We start from the raw sequence: 13485 nt of genomic DNA, 5'->3' as shown, positions 1-13485 counted from the left end.
CACTCCAAATACGCACCACCCTTTGTGTGAAGAAGCTGCCCCTGATGTCCCTTTTAAATCTCGCGCCTCTGATATTAAACCTATGCCCTCTTGTTTTTAGCACCCCATCCCTGGGAAAAAGACGACGTGCTTTCACCTTGTGCCCTTCATAATCTTATCTGATACCTCTATCAGGTCACCCCTCAATCTCCTACATTCCAGGGAATAAAGTCTGAGTCTCTGCAACCTCTCGTAACTCAGGCCCCCAAGTCCAGGCAACATCATAGAACCATAGAACACTACAGCACAGAAAACAGGCCATTCAGCCCTTCTAGTCTGTGCCGAAACGTTATTCAGCTAATCCCATTGACCTGCACCCAGTCCATAACCCTCCAGACCTCTCCCGTCCATGTATCTATCCAATTTATTCTTAAGGGTGAGCCTGCATTTACGTCAGAGGGCAGCCTGATCCACACTCCCACCACTCTCTGAGTGAAGAAGTTCCCCCTAATGTTCCCCCTAAACCTTTCCCCTTTCACCCTAAAGCCATGTCCTCTCGTACTTATCTCTCCTAATCTAGGTGGAAAGAGCCTACTCGCATTTACTCTGTCTATATCCCTTATCATTTTGTAAACCTCTATCAAATCTCCCCTCATTCTTCTACGCTCCAAGGAATAAAGTCCTAACCTGTTCAATCTTGCCCTGTAACTCAACTCCTGAAGACCTGGCAACAATCTAGTAAATCTCCTCTGCACTCTTTCAATATTACTGATATCCTTCCTATAGCTAGGTGACCAGAACTGCACACAATACTCCAAATTTGGCCTTACCAATGTCTCATACAACCTCACCATAACATCCCAACTCCTATATCCTGGTAAATCTTTTCTTGAAGGCTCGCCTGAAACTGTGGAATGAACTGCTCACCTTGCTTTTGTGTAGCACCTTTCTCAAAATTACAAGATGTGTTAGCACCACCTCAAGGTAGATACTGGCACAGGTTAGACACAGAATAAAGCTCCCTCTACAACGACTGGTCACACACTCCTAGGACAGGGACAACATCTGGCTATAGAAACTTTTATGTGGAATACAACACAGCTTCAGGCCATCGAGTATTCAATGCATTTTTTGAGATGTTGCCTTCCAGTGATTTCCAAGTAAACATGCTGGACTAACATAATGAAAACATAAAATGCTGGCAATACTCAGCATTTCAGGCAGCATCTGTGGGGAGAGAAACAGTTAATGTTTCAGTTCATCAACCTGCTACTCAGGGAAATTTGATGGACACCAATGATAAGCCAATCAAAACTTCTGACACTGCATGTCACCCCATAAAATACCCCGTGCTGAAGATCTCAAGTGATCGTTCCCACTTTCGGGACTGAACTTGCCTCTCTAATGGAGCCATACAGCACGGAAACAGGCCCTTCAGCCCAACTGCTCCATGCTGACCAAGTTGCCCCATCCAAGCTAGTCCCATTTGCCCATGTTTGGCCCATATCCCTTTGAACCTTTCCTATCCATGTGCTTGTCCAACTGTCCTTTAAAAGTTTTTAATGTACCTGCATCACCAATTCCTCTGGCAGCTCATTCCATATACTGGCCACCCTCAAGCTCCTATTAAATCTCTTCCAACTCACCTTAAACCTGTGCCCTCTAGTTCTTGATTCCCCAACCCTGGGACGGTGAGCATTCACCCTATCTATGCCCCTCATGATCTTATACGCCTCAATAAGATCACCCCTCATTCTCCTACGCCCCAGTGAAAAAAGTCCCAATTTGCTCAACCTCTCTCCATAACTCAGTCCCTCAAGTCCCAGCAACATCCCTGTAAATCTTTTCTGCAATCTTTGCAGTTTAATAACATCTTTCCTACGGCAGGGCGACCGAAACTGAACACAATACTCCAAGTGCGGCCTCACCAACGTCCTGTACAACCACACCATGACCTCCCAACTTTGAGACTCAATGACCTGCATTAATGGATAGAGAATGGAAAATGTTACTATTTTGGATTTAACTCTGGGAATAAACAGTGGAAAAGTTGAGAGAGTAGACAATGCCTGAATTGTGTAAAGTGCTGTGTGAAGTTACAGTATCGGGGGGTGGTCTGCAAGTGCAGAATAAAGCCTTTGTAGAGGAGCATGTTGCCTCTGATGCATGCTGATATTCAGTACTTGTCCTATGGCAGAGATGCTCTCTGAAGTCTATTAGCCCTGGTTTTAATCTGAAACCTGTCACATGTATTATTAATGTTTTCATATGCACATCACACTTTTGAAATGCACTTTAATAAACAATTTAGATAAACCAAAGCAAAACAGATTTGGTACAGAGTTAAGCTCCCTCTACAATATCCCATCGCAAACTCCCAAGCCAATGATAGCACTGGGTAAGACACAGGACAAACATGCCTTCTGTGGCAGTGGTGACATTTCTGATCCTGTTTGGAATTAATTGTTGTGTCGTCAGCTTCCAAAAGACCAAGGCCTGTACTTTGTGACCTTTCCCTCGGAATTTGTACTTCCTGGCAGAATTTGCAGAGATTTTGGGGCCAGAGCAGCAGTACAGCCTGCAGTTCCCCACCACTGGTATGTGGTGTGTTTGCTTGTGAATGCTGAGACTTTCACCTGGACTGACCCGGGCTGTGCCCAGCTTCTTGTACTCGGACACAGAGGACATGCTGTGTGCTGACAGCCCCAGGAGGCTTCTGTCCCAAGACCAAGATGCCCTCTTCTTGCTGCTACCATCAGCCAGGAGGTACAGAAGCCTGAAGTCCCACACCACCAGGTTCAGGAACAACTACTTTCCTACAACCAGTCAGTTCTTGAACCGACCTGCACAACCCTAACCCCACCTCAGCAACGCAACACTACAGGCCACCTCTTGCACTGCCATGGACTTGTCTATGAATCTTTTTTGCACTAAGGTATTGTTTTTGCACGATCTTTTTATATCTCTCTCTCTCCTCTGTCTCATATAACTTAGGTTCTGTGTGTTGCCTGTACCTACATGCCTGTGATGCTGCTGCAAGCAAGTTTTTCACTGTACCTGTACCTCACCGTACTTGTGCACATGACAATAAACTCGACTTGTCTGGAGTTGATTGCTGTTGTGCTTACAATTCTCTCTGCTTGAAAATTAGTAAATTGATTTATTATTGTCCATGTACTGGGGTACAGTGAAAAATTTGTCTTGCAACTGTTCATACAGATCGATTCATTACACAGTGCGCTGAGGCAGTACAGGGTAAAACGATAACAGAATGCAGAATAAAGTGTAACAGTTACAGAGAAAGTGCCAGCACGTCACGGAAACCAGCCTCCCCTCCTTGGATCTTTATCTTTTGATGCCTTGGTGAAGCAGCCAGCGTAATCAAAGACCCCACCCACCCGGGTCATTCTCTCTTCTCCCCTCTCCCATCAGGCAGAAGGTACAGGAGCCTGAGGGCACATACCACCAGGTTTAAGGACAGTTTCTACCCCACTATGATAAGACTATTGAATGGTTCCCTTATACAATGAGATGGACTCTGACCTCACGATCTACCTTGTTGTGACCTTGCACCTTATTGCACTGCACTTTCTCTGTAGCTGTGACATTTTACTCTACTGTTATTGTTTTTACCTGTACTACATCAATGCACTCTGTACTGACTCAATGTAACTGCACTGTGTAGTGAATTGACCTGTACGATCGGTATGCAAGACAAGTTTTTCACTGTACCTTGGTACAAGTGACAATAATAAACCAATACCAATGCAGGTAGGCAATAAGGTACAAGGTCATAACGAGGTAGATTGTGAGGTCAGGAGTCCATCTTATAGTACAAGGGAACTGTTCAATAGTTTTATAACAGCAGGATAGAAGCTGTCCTTGAACCTGCTGGTATGTTGTTTCAGGCTTTTGTATCTTCTGCCTGATGGGAGAGGGAGAAGAGAAAATGTCCAGGGTGAGTAGGGTCTTTGATTATGTTGGCTGCTTTACCGAGGTAGCGAGAAGCATAGACGGAGGCTGAGGGACTAATTCTCCTCTTGACACACTGGTGTAAAGATTCCATGATCACCCCCTTCCTCTATAATAAATTCAGCTTAAATTGAACTGATTTCACCCTCAGGCCAATGAGCTTCTCTTGGGCAGTCAGTGGGCTCAAGGGGAGCTTCTCCCAGTCCAGTCCATGGGTGGATGAAGAGGCTGGATGTGAGATCCACAGACTCTGACACAGGTGGGACAGGGGGGCTGTAGCTCGGGATGTTGTGGGGTGAGTAGAGTGTGTTTCAGGAAGCTGTGGGGTCAGTGGGGGTGTAGCTCAGGTGGTCGTAGTGGTATGTACATGGTATGTTGTGGGGTGACGGGGATGTAGTTCGCAAGGTTGGACACTCCCTTCACTGCTTGCAAATCAGCCAACCTATCCTGATTGTAAGTGAACATATTGCAACAACAAAAGCTTGCATTTATATAGCAAATTAAGCATTGTATAACTGTCCCAAGGTGCCACTCAGGAGTTGGACTCAGTACCACATACTGGGCTTCAGAGAGTCACAGAGCCGCTGTCTCACAGCACCAGAGACCCGGGTTCGATCCTGACCCCGGGCGCAGTCCATGGGGAGGCTGCACGTTCTCCCTGTGACTGTGCTGGTCTCCTCCCACATCCCAAAGACATGCAGGTTGGTCAGTGAATTGGCACTGGTGTAAATTACGCCTGGGGTGTTGGTGAGGGGTGGAATCTGGGGGGAGTTGATGGGAATGTGGGGAGAATAAAATGGGGATTAGTGTAGGATCAGAGTAAACGGGTGGTTGGTTGGCACAGACTCACTGGGTAGAAGGGCTGTTTCCATGGTTTTATGAGCAGGGCATGGAATCCAAAGCCTGGGTTAGAGGGTTCCAAAGGAGAACAGAGGGGCAGGGAGGTTTCAGGAGAGAACTCCAGAGACAGGGTCCAAACAGCTGAAGGTGCGGCCATCAGAGAGAAAACGGGGACAAATAAATGGGCACTGATTGGGAAATGTTTGGGTGCAGGCACTAGAGTGTCATGGTATTGGTATTGGTTTACTATTGTCACTTGTACCGAGGTACAGTGCAAAACTTGTCTTGCATACTGATTGTACAGGTCAATTCATTACACAGTGCAGTTACATCGAGTTAGTACAGAGTGCATTGATGTAGTGCAGGTAAAAACAATAACAGTACAGAGTAAAGTGTCACAGCTACAGAGAAAGTGCAGTGCAATAAGGTGCAAGGTCACAACAAGGTGCAAGGTATCTACGCATCTCACGGCACTCCAGAAGAAGCAAGTATTTCCGATTTCCCACGTAATCACACTGCCCCTCCTGGGATCTTGCTGTGTGTAGTGATCACACTGCAAAAGAACACTCAGCTATCGTCACAACTCATGGAGCATCTTCAACCTGAGGCATTGACTCAGTTTCCCTCTCCACAGATGCTGCCCGACCTGCTGAGTGTTTCTAGCATTTTCTGTCTTTATTTCAGAATTCCAGCATTGGGAGTTTGTTTGATTTTCACACAGATACCTCATTGCTTTGTGGAAGCTGTTGTGGCGATGGGGGCCTCTCTCTCTTGAATTATCTGGGAGACTTTCACATGCAAAGCAACGCAAACTCCCTCCCCCTTTGTTATCTGAAATAAATTCAAATGTGGGGTTTAAAAATAAGGCCCAGGGAATAAGATATGGGTCTAAAAATGGATGGTGCTCTAAGATTTACACCACGCTGACAACTCATCTGTGGCTAGTCATCTGCAATTCCGTTCATGGCTCAGAGAACAGAATTCATGCACCTCACCAGGGTTTTAGCCAAGCTTTGTCGATGGAAAACAGCTTGAGATAGCTGGACAGAGTCAAGAGAACATAGAACAGTACAGCACAGGAACAGGCCCTTCAGCCCTCAATGTTGGGCCAAACTAATTAAACACCTAACTAAACCAATCCCTTCTGCCTACACATGGTCCATATCCCTCAGTTCCCTGCATATTCATGTGCCTGTCTAAGAGCCTTTTAAACACCTCTATCATATCTGCCTCCACCCCCACCCCTGGCAGCACATTCCGGGCACCCACCACTCTCTGTGTAAAAGAACTTGCCCCACACATCTCCTTTGTGAACTTTCTCCCTCTCACATTAAATGCATGCCCTCTGGTATTAGATATTTCAACCGTGGGAAAAAGATACCGGCTGTCTACTCTACATACGCCTCTCATAATCTTATAAACCTCTATCAGGTCTCCCCTCAGCCTCCACCGTTCCAGAGAAAACAACCTCTCCTTATAGCTCATGCCCTCTAATCCAGGCAGCATCCTGGTGAATCTCTTCTGCACCCTCTCCAAAACCTCCCCACCCTTCCTGTAATGGGGCGACCAGAACTTCACACTCCAAGATGCGGCCTAACCAGAGTTTTATACAGCTGCAACATAACTTCCTGACTCCTGAACTCAATGCCTCGACTAATAAAGGCGAGCATGTCATATGCCTTCTTTACTAACCTATGGATTTATGTGGCCATTTTCAGGGAGCTATGGACTTGGACGTATATTTAGGGCAAAGGGAAAGAGATGCAGAGGGGATCTGAGGGGGACCTTTCTCACCCAGAGAGCGGCGAGTACCTGGAACACTGCTGGAGAGAGTGGTGGAAGCAGAGTCACTGACAGCGTTTGTCTAGACAAGTACTTGAATCACCCGGGGATGGAGGGCTACGGGCCAAGTGCTGGGCGATGCAATTAACATAGATGGGTGCCCACTGGTCATCACGGACGTGGTAGGCTGAATGGCCTGTTCCCATGCTCCATGACCTGCTCTGACAGGTCTTTTATAAAGCATGTCAGGGCCTTTTGCTTTGTTTAAAGGCCTTTATACACAGTTGTTGTTGGTAGTTCTGAAGCGAGAGTGAACTCAGTGTGTGTGGGTCTGTACTGCTGGGGATCTGCTGAGGGGCAGCAGTGAAGGTGGGGATCATACCCAGGAGGTTCAGGGCTTCTGTAACCTCCATCCCTCCCCTTCGAGTCATAGAGTCATACAGCACGGAAACTAGTCCATGCCTACCAAGATGCTCATCTAAGCCAGTCCCATTTGCTGTGTTTGGCCCATATCCCTCTAAACCTTTCCCACCCCTCTACCTGTCCAAGTGTCTTTTAAATGTTGTTAATGTATCTGCCTCAACCACTTCCTTCCCAAGTCAACAGCAGAACCACGCCAACAGTTATCGGGAGAGCTTGGGCAGGCTAGGACTTTATACTTTAGAGTGTAGGAGATTGAGGGGTGACCTTATAGAGGTATAAAATCATGAGGGGTATAGATAGGGTGAATGCACACAGTCTTTTTTCCCAGGGAAAAGGGAACTAAAAACTAGAAGGTATAGTTTTAAGGCGAGAGGTCAAAGATTTAAAAGGGACCTGAGGGGCAACTTTTTTTCTCCCCCCCACACAGAGGGTGGTCAGTACATGGAACGAGCTGCCAGAGGAAGTGGTTGAGGCAGGTACAATAACAACATTTAAAAGACATTGGGACAGGTACATGGACAGGAAAGATTTAGAGGGATATGGGCCAAACATGGGCAAACGGGACTGGCTTGGTGGGCACCTCGGTCAGCATGGACCAGTTGGGCCGAAGGGCCTGTTTCAATATTGTGTTACTCTATGATTCTGTGTGCAGTGATGGTCACTTCAGCACTCCCTTGAAGGGTTGTCGGTGACCCCTCTGGCAGAGTGTGAGGAGTCAGAGTGCGAGGAGCTGGTCCGTATCCCAGAGACCCGAGCCCAATGCCCAAACTGAGGGAATACAGTGGTACCACCTGTCAGATCAGTTGTCAACCCATGGCTCTGTCAGCCTGCTAAGGTGCAGGTAGGCCATTCCAGTGCACCACTGTCAGTGGGCAGTAGAGCCTCCTCGTTTACTCAAGTTCTTATCACTCAAACTCAGAACAACTGTGCTTAATTGATGCTTAAAATAGTCACCAAAAATGCAAAGTATCCGGATATTATATCTGCTGGAAGTTCTTAAAATAATTCATAAATCTAAATCCACAAATCTTGATAGCTTATCTTGCCTCTGACCTAGAACTTGTTTATATCAAAGGAAGCACAAACTGTCATGCTCTCTAAATACTCCATACATCAGATATTTGTATAAAATTATCTTTAGTGTATTAGAGGAAGGGAAACCATCTGAGCAGTTAGATAGACTGGGTTTAGGTTAAGTTGGTTTAGGTTAAGTTCCACTTCCTGGGTCACATCATCACCTCAGGCTGAGGAGACCTTCAGTTTCAAAAACTCATCCAGGATTTTTGAGCCCTTGAATTAGACCCAGAGATGGGGCAGTGCTGACAGAACGAGGTGTTGCCCGTACGTGACATGATTTGGAAGAGGGGCTTTGCCCACAGTAACATCTGTGGGGCTCCAGGTGAATCCTGCGGCAAAACTGGTCGATGTTTATCGATCCTACCAATGCTACCAAAATGCAGCATATTTAGCCATTGAAAAATAGAAAATTCTGGAAATCTTCAACAGCATCTCCTGAGAAAGGGAGACAGAGCTAATGTATGGATGACCAAACAATCTGCTGGAGGAACGCAGCGGGTCGAGCAGCATCTGTGGGGGGAAAGGAATTGTCGACATTTCGGGTCGAAACCCTGCATCAGGACTGAGATTGGAGATGAGAGATGGCCAGGGAGAGAGGGGATTGGTGAGACAGGAGCCTGAGCTGAGGAGGGGTGTAAGATGACGGGCGGGTTGCCCCGGGTAGGGGAGGGGGTGGAGTTGGGAGACAGTGGCAGGTGAATGATCGATAGGGAGAGAGAGAGGGGGGGGGAGGGGGGGGGAGGGAGGGGAGGAGAGGGGGGAGGAGGGGGGGGGAGGAGAGGGGGGGAGGAGAGGGGGGGAGGAGAGGGGGGGAGGAGAGGAGAAGAGAGAGGGGGGAGAAGAGAGAGGGGGGAGAAGAGAGAGGGGGGAGAAGAGAGAGGAGGGGGAGAAGAGAGAGGAGGGGGAGAAGAGAGAGGAGGGGGAGAAGAGAGAGGAGGGGGAGAAGAGAGAGGAGGGGGAGAAGAGAGAGGAGGGGGAGAAGAGAGAGGAGGGGGAGAAGAGAGAGGAGGGGGAGAAGAGAGAGGAGGGGGAGAAGAGAGAGGAGGGGGAGAAGAGAGAGGAGGGGGAGAGGAGAGAGGAGGGGGAGAGAGAAAATAGGCAGATGGAGTGAGGGGAGGGGAGGGGAGGGTGATCTCACCCCTCACCATCTTCCCTCTCCACTCTCAGTCCTGATGCAGGGTTTCGACCCAAAATGTCAACAATATCTCTGCCCCCCACAGACGCTGCTCAACCTGCTGAGTTCGTCCAGCAGACTGTGTGTTGCGCTGGATTCCAGTGTCTGCAGTCTCCTCTGTCTCCAATGTATGGATGATCTTCCCTCAGAATATCAATTAACCCTGTTTCTCTCTCCACAGATGCTGCCTGACCTGCTGAGGATTTCCAGCAGCTGATCATTGATTTCTTTCCTACCTCTGCACAGCAAGCTCCCATAGGAGCTGGTAAAGAGATCAACATGGCTGCAGGAGGGAGCTTCAGTCCCAGGACAATCATCTCATCTGAACGATGGCTGTGGAACTTCTCCCCTTCACCCTGGAGGCTGCGTATGGAATATTGTGTTCAGTTTTGGTCACCCCTGCTGTAGGAAAGATGCCATTAAGCTGGAAAGAGTGCAGAGGAGATTTACGAGGATGCTGCCAGGACTCGATGGACTGAGTTATGGAGAGGAGTTGAGCAGGTTGGGACATTTTTCATTGGAGTGTAGGAGAATGAGGGGTGACCTTATGGAGGTGTATAAAATCATGAGGGGTACAGATAGGCTGAATGTACACAGTCTTTTTTCCCCAGGGTTGGGGAAGCAAGAGCTAAGAGGGCATCGGTTTAAGGTGAGAGGGGAGAGATTTAATAGGAACCTGAGGGGCAACTTTTTCACCCAGAGGGTGGTCAGTATATGGAACGAGCTGCCAGAGGAAGTGGGTGAGGCAGGTACATTAACAACATTTAAAAGACGCTTGGACAGGTGCATGGATACGAAAGGTTCATAGGGATATGGGCCAAATGCCAGCAGATGGGGACTGGCTCAGATGGGAATCTTGCTCGGCATGGACTGGAGGGGCAGAAGGGCCTGTTACCACGTTGTATGACTCTATGGAGGTTGGAAAGACCTTGGTTTAACAAATCACTTCAAAGACAGCTCCGACAACTCTGCAGCAGTCCCCACATTACTGGGCTGGCTGGAGGGGGTCTTGAACCCACTACCCTCTGGCTCAGAGACAAGTGTGCTGCCCACCAGCCCACAGCAGGTAGGACCCACCGACTGGCATCAATGTCCTGCCCACCAGCATACGCCCTGAATCTCATTCTGACAAGCAGACAGGCAGACACCAGCAATCCCAACTACACCAAAGCTGAAGCAGCCAAGCACACCTTCCCACCCGGAGTACGTGCGGAATGTGTCCACCATGCCCAGCTCCCGTTGCAAAGCGAACAGCACTGCTGCTCAACGTTCCGACTCACCGTCTTCCGACTGCGGGAGCTCGGAGTCGCTGGACCGGTGGCGCGATCTCTTCAGGTGGGGCAACCTATCCCTCAACAAGTTCTGCTTGCTGTTAAACCAATCTGCAGAAAGGTTAAAGGGCAGCCAGTCTGGGACTGTGTACGAGCAACATCTCATCCCTTCCTCCCCAGAGCCCCTCCCAACTGAACGAGAAGGTCCCCACCTTGTGAGGAGAGGGAGGCCAGTGAAATTCTGGTGCCGTAATGTGCAAGATCGAACAGTGGGCTTGTTTCAGTGACATCTTCAAAGGCTTGGGAGCCAGTGCCTTAGTAGTAGCCTCTTAGTGACTCTTGCCCCTTGGTTGGGTTCAAGTCCCACTTCAGAAAGGTGAGAACAAACTGTGGCCTGGTGCTGAGGGAGTGCCACACTGTCATCTATCAGATGAGATGCTGAATTCTGGCCCGGAGTGCTCCCCAAGGTGGATGTGAAAGATCCTGTGGTGGTGTGTGGCAGAGGGTTCCTAATTCGGTCTGAAACACAAGAGATTCTGCAGATGCTGGAATCTGGAGCAACGCACAAAAAGTTCTGGAGGAACTCAGCGGGTCAGGCAGCATCTACGGAGGGAAATGGACAGTCGAGGTTTTGGGTTGAGATGTACTCTGATGCTATGTGCCTGTGATGCTGCTGCAAGTAAGCTTTTCATTGCACCTGTACACACATGGACTTGTGCAGATGACAATACACTTGATTTTGACTTTGAATTAACGAGCTGGGGGTGGGGTGGGGTCGATGTCCTGCTTCACAAACTATTCCCAACAAGTACTTTCATTTCCATTGCAACAAACAACTTGCTGGAGGAACTCAGCAACATCTGTTGGAAGGGAAGAGGAATTGTTGATGCTTTGGGTCGAAACCCTGCTTTAGGACCCTGTTCCTTCCCCCACCAGCCCCCCCACAACCCACAGACGCTGCTCAACCCGCTAAGCTCCTCCAGCATTTTGAGAGTTGCTCCAGATTCCAGTGTCGGCAGTCTCTCTCGTGTCTTCTTTCATTTCCAACGTCGGGCTCCAAACCGGGCGAGGCGGGCTCAGTGTAACAGCCTTGTGACTCTGAGTGTCACAATGTCCAGTCATGGCTCCGAGGCCATTGAACCAATGGGCCTCATTCCCATCCTAATTTGGTCCATTCTCCCTGAAAAGTGAGCAGATTATTCCAAGCACTGGAGGTATGAGCCTGGACTGGAGCCATGGAAATGTGGCAAAGATATGGAACGGGCTGCCAGGAAGCAGATATGACAGCAACGTTTAAGGGCCATTTAGACAGGTACATGAACAGGCAGGGGATGGAGGGGTATGGACCATGTGCAGGCAGATGGGATGAGTTAGATGGTCGGCACGGACATGGTGGGCCGAAGGGCCTGTTCCTGTGCTGTACTGTTCTGTGTTCCAACTCAGTGGCTGCAGGAGAGGTGGGGGGGGGGGGGGGGGGTGCGTGGTGCGCGAATAATAAACAGATTGTTTATTACTCTGGAAATGCCAATCAACTTGAGACGTTAACTCTCTTCCTCCCTCCACAGATGCTGCCTGACCCGCTGAGTGTTTCCAGCATTTTTCGATTCTATTTCAGATTTTCAGCATCTGCAGTTTTCTCCCCCCTTGCGCACCTCCAGGGCAGCCTTCAAATTGTGACCCTCGCTGTAATGTGCGGAAACAGCTGCCGAACTGTGCACAGCAAGATCCCACAAACCCCAGGGGCACAAGCGACCAGTTTGCTTTCCCGGTGACACTGATGGAGGGGGCTCTCCCATTCTACTTCAAAACCGTGGCACGGGATCCTTGTGCTTTCACTGGCGAGGGAGGACAGGGCATGGAGTTAACACCCCGTCCTTCAGACAGGTGCCCCTCAGCACTCCTGTGAAGCCGTCCCGTGGACATTTATGCTCAGACCTCGGCAGTGGGATTCGAACCCACAACCTTCTCGGTTCAAGAACCTGCTGAACCACTGCCAACTGAGCTGTGAACCAGAAGGGAATATCAGACTAGACTCCAGGATGGAATAAACTCTCAGGAGCCAGAAACACTGGTGATTCTTCAACTGGGAACGTGATTGGGTTCCTCTCTCTTGGTCTGGTTCCCATAGTGTGCATGAAATGTCTCCTTACCTGCCGCCTTTGTTGAACTAAGCCATAATTGCAGAGTTACCACGAAATAAATAAGAAGTTACTGAATGTATTTATTACGTGGTTAACCGTTCCTGAACCACCAGGACAACTCCTCTCTTGCTCGGCAAGGTGCTTTCTGGTTTATCGGGGATAGTGACTGGGATTGTTCAAGGGATAGGGGTCCCTGAGATCCTGACCCTGTCCCTTCCTGTCCTTGCACCTGGAATTCCTTTGGGAATTAGTGTGGTGCTGTGCCCTGTGCTCCAGGAGCTGGTCTGGTTATCCTCCTGACATCCTCTTCCCCCATAACGTCCTTGCATCCAATGGCAACATAATCCAAACCCAATTTATGTTGTTCATCAGTTCAAGTTGTCCAGGAACGGTCAAGGGTCATCTGGAGCTTGGTGATTTTGGACTTTTCCTGCCATTCTTCCTGATATTACGAGAATGAGAGGGTCATCAGACTGGGATCCTCCACAAACAGCATAGACCTGCTGGGCTCAACGGCCTTCTTCTATATCCTAATGCTTCACTGATTGAGTCGGCACTTCCCCTCGGAACAGTCCCTGTACTGACCACTGTCCCAAGATGGAGAGGCTCACAGCATGACTAGTGCTGAGTGATTGGTTAGTTAGCAACAGTTATTAGGGTTAATACAAACATGCTGGTGGTGTAAGTGTGACAGTCACTGGTTACGTGTCCACACATCAGATCAAACCCACTACCACAGGCACAGGGGAACACCATCGCCAGGTTCCCCTCCAAGTCCACACCAACAATTACATCGCCTTTCCTTCACCGCCACTGGGTCTGAACC

At 48.9% G+C, this 13485-nt stretch overlaps 1 protein-coding gene across 7 annotated transcripts in view; it reads right to left on the bottom strand.

The window, feature by feature from the left end:
- The window catches only part of LOC127571989 (phospholipase D1-like), a 168484-nt gene that overhangs the window by 55950 nt on the left and 99049 nt on the right, over window positions 1-13485 (bottom strand). For 6 of the 7 annotated variants that reach the window (XM_052018785.1, XM_052018783.1, XM_052018786.1 and 3 more), the window contains one exon: window positions 10528-10629. The exons of the other annotated variant lie outside the window; for it this stretch is intronic. In XM_052018785.1, the coding sequence (XP_051874745.1) occupies window positions 10528-10629 (102 nt within the window). The remainder of the gene's footprint in view (window positions 1-10527; window positions 10630-13485) is intronic. 7 annotated transcript variants of the gene reach the window in all.

Source organism: Pristis pectinata, chromosome 6, assembly GCF_009764475.1.
Source record: "Pristis pectinata isolate sPriPec2 chromosome 6, sPriPec2.1.pri, whole genome shotgun sequence".
Classification (NCBI taxonomy): Eukaryota; Metazoa; Chordata; class Chondrichthyes; order Rhinopristiformes; family Pristidae; genus Pristis; species Pristis pectinata.
The sequence above is the reverse complement of the archived record's forward strand: the minus strand, read 5'-3'. Positions and strand labels throughout refer to the sequence as shown.